This window comes from Phaseolus vulgaris, chromosome 8, assembly GCF_000499845.2.
Source record: "Phaseolus vulgaris cultivar G19833 chromosome 8, P. vulgaris v2.0, whole genome shotgun sequence".
NCBI lineage: Eukaryota > Viridiplantae > Streptophyta > Magnoliopsida > Fabales > Fabaceae > Phaseolus > Phaseolus vulgaris.
In genome coordinates, this window is record NC_023752.2 from 25492119 (window position 1) to 25493258 (window position 1140).

Sequence of the window (1140 nt, forward strand, 5' to 3'; positions counted from 1 at the left end):
TTTCTGTTCGGTGTAGTATCATTCTTTCCATTTTCTTTTCGGTTTCTATTTTGTGTTCTTCCATTCTTTGTTGTTTGATTCCATTTGACAATATATGGACTACCATATGAGTTTTGGTTGGTGCAAAGTCTTGGTGAGTTCTTGAATTAGAACATTGATCCAATTCTAAGTAAAGTGTCATTTCATGACCAACTCAAGTTGCTCCTAAGAATGTCAAAGAATCATGTATTCTTGTTGTTGCATTCACATCACCTCCTCTGTGTACGGTGGTCTTGTAGTGACCATGAACACCCCTTTCTTTATTTTGAGGTTGTTCTCGTAACATCTCTTGGCCTCCTTCTGATCTGACTTGATGGTAATCACCTTTCCTGCCAAGTCAGGAAGCTTAATCTTCATGTGCCTCGCCGACGGCACCGCCCCCAACCTGTTCAGCGTAGGTCTACCCAACAACATGTTATAAGCGGAGGAGGCATTGACGACAACATACCTAATGTTCTCTGTACGGGATGCAATACCATCCGTGAAAGTGGTCCTCAGCTCTAAGTGTCCGCGCACCTCCAACTGGTCTCCCGCGAAACCGTACAAGCAGCCATCGTAGGGCCTTAGCATGTCAGGGGACAGTTGCAGCTTGTTGAAAGTCGTCCAGAACATCACGTCTGCCGAGATTCCCTGATCCACTAGCACACAGTGCATCTTCCTTCCTACGGTTACCATTGAGATCACCACCGGGTCGTTGTCATGGGGAACAACATCTTGAAGGTCGGCCTTGGTAAAGATAAGGTCGACATCGAAAGCATCGTCGGCCCTTTGTGCTTCTACCGACATCACCACTCGTGCGTATCTCCTCCGCTGAGAGGCGTACAACCTCCTCCCGAAAAAACCTCCCACGATGGTGTGAATCTCACCATGTACGGGGACTTCATGCCCTGGGCCACCGCCTGTCGCCGCCACGTCCTCAGTTCCCTGCTTTTCTTGCAAGTAATCCCTCAGGAAATCGTTCTTCACCAACTCATCTAGTTGGTGTCCCAGTGCCAAACAGTTAAGTATGGGATGGTCGAATGCTTGGTGGAACTCACACCAGGCGTTCTTGTTGGGCCCAAGCCTCTTGTCGATCTTGCGGGGTACCTTCAGCCTCTCCGC

The 1140-nt window shown here is 48.6% G+C and overlaps 1 protein-coding gene across 1 annotated transcript; it reads right to left on the reverse strand.

Annotated features, from left to right (window-relative positions):
* Positions 1–243: 243 nt before the first annotated feature.
* On the reverse strand, positions 244–825 carry LOC137824817 (uncharacterized). The gene has a single exon (XM_068630494.1). The coding sequence runs from the start codon at positions 823–825 to the stop codon at positions 244–246; it is 582 nt and encodes a 193-aa protein (XP_068486595.1).
* Positions 826–1140: the final 315 nt, after the last annotated feature.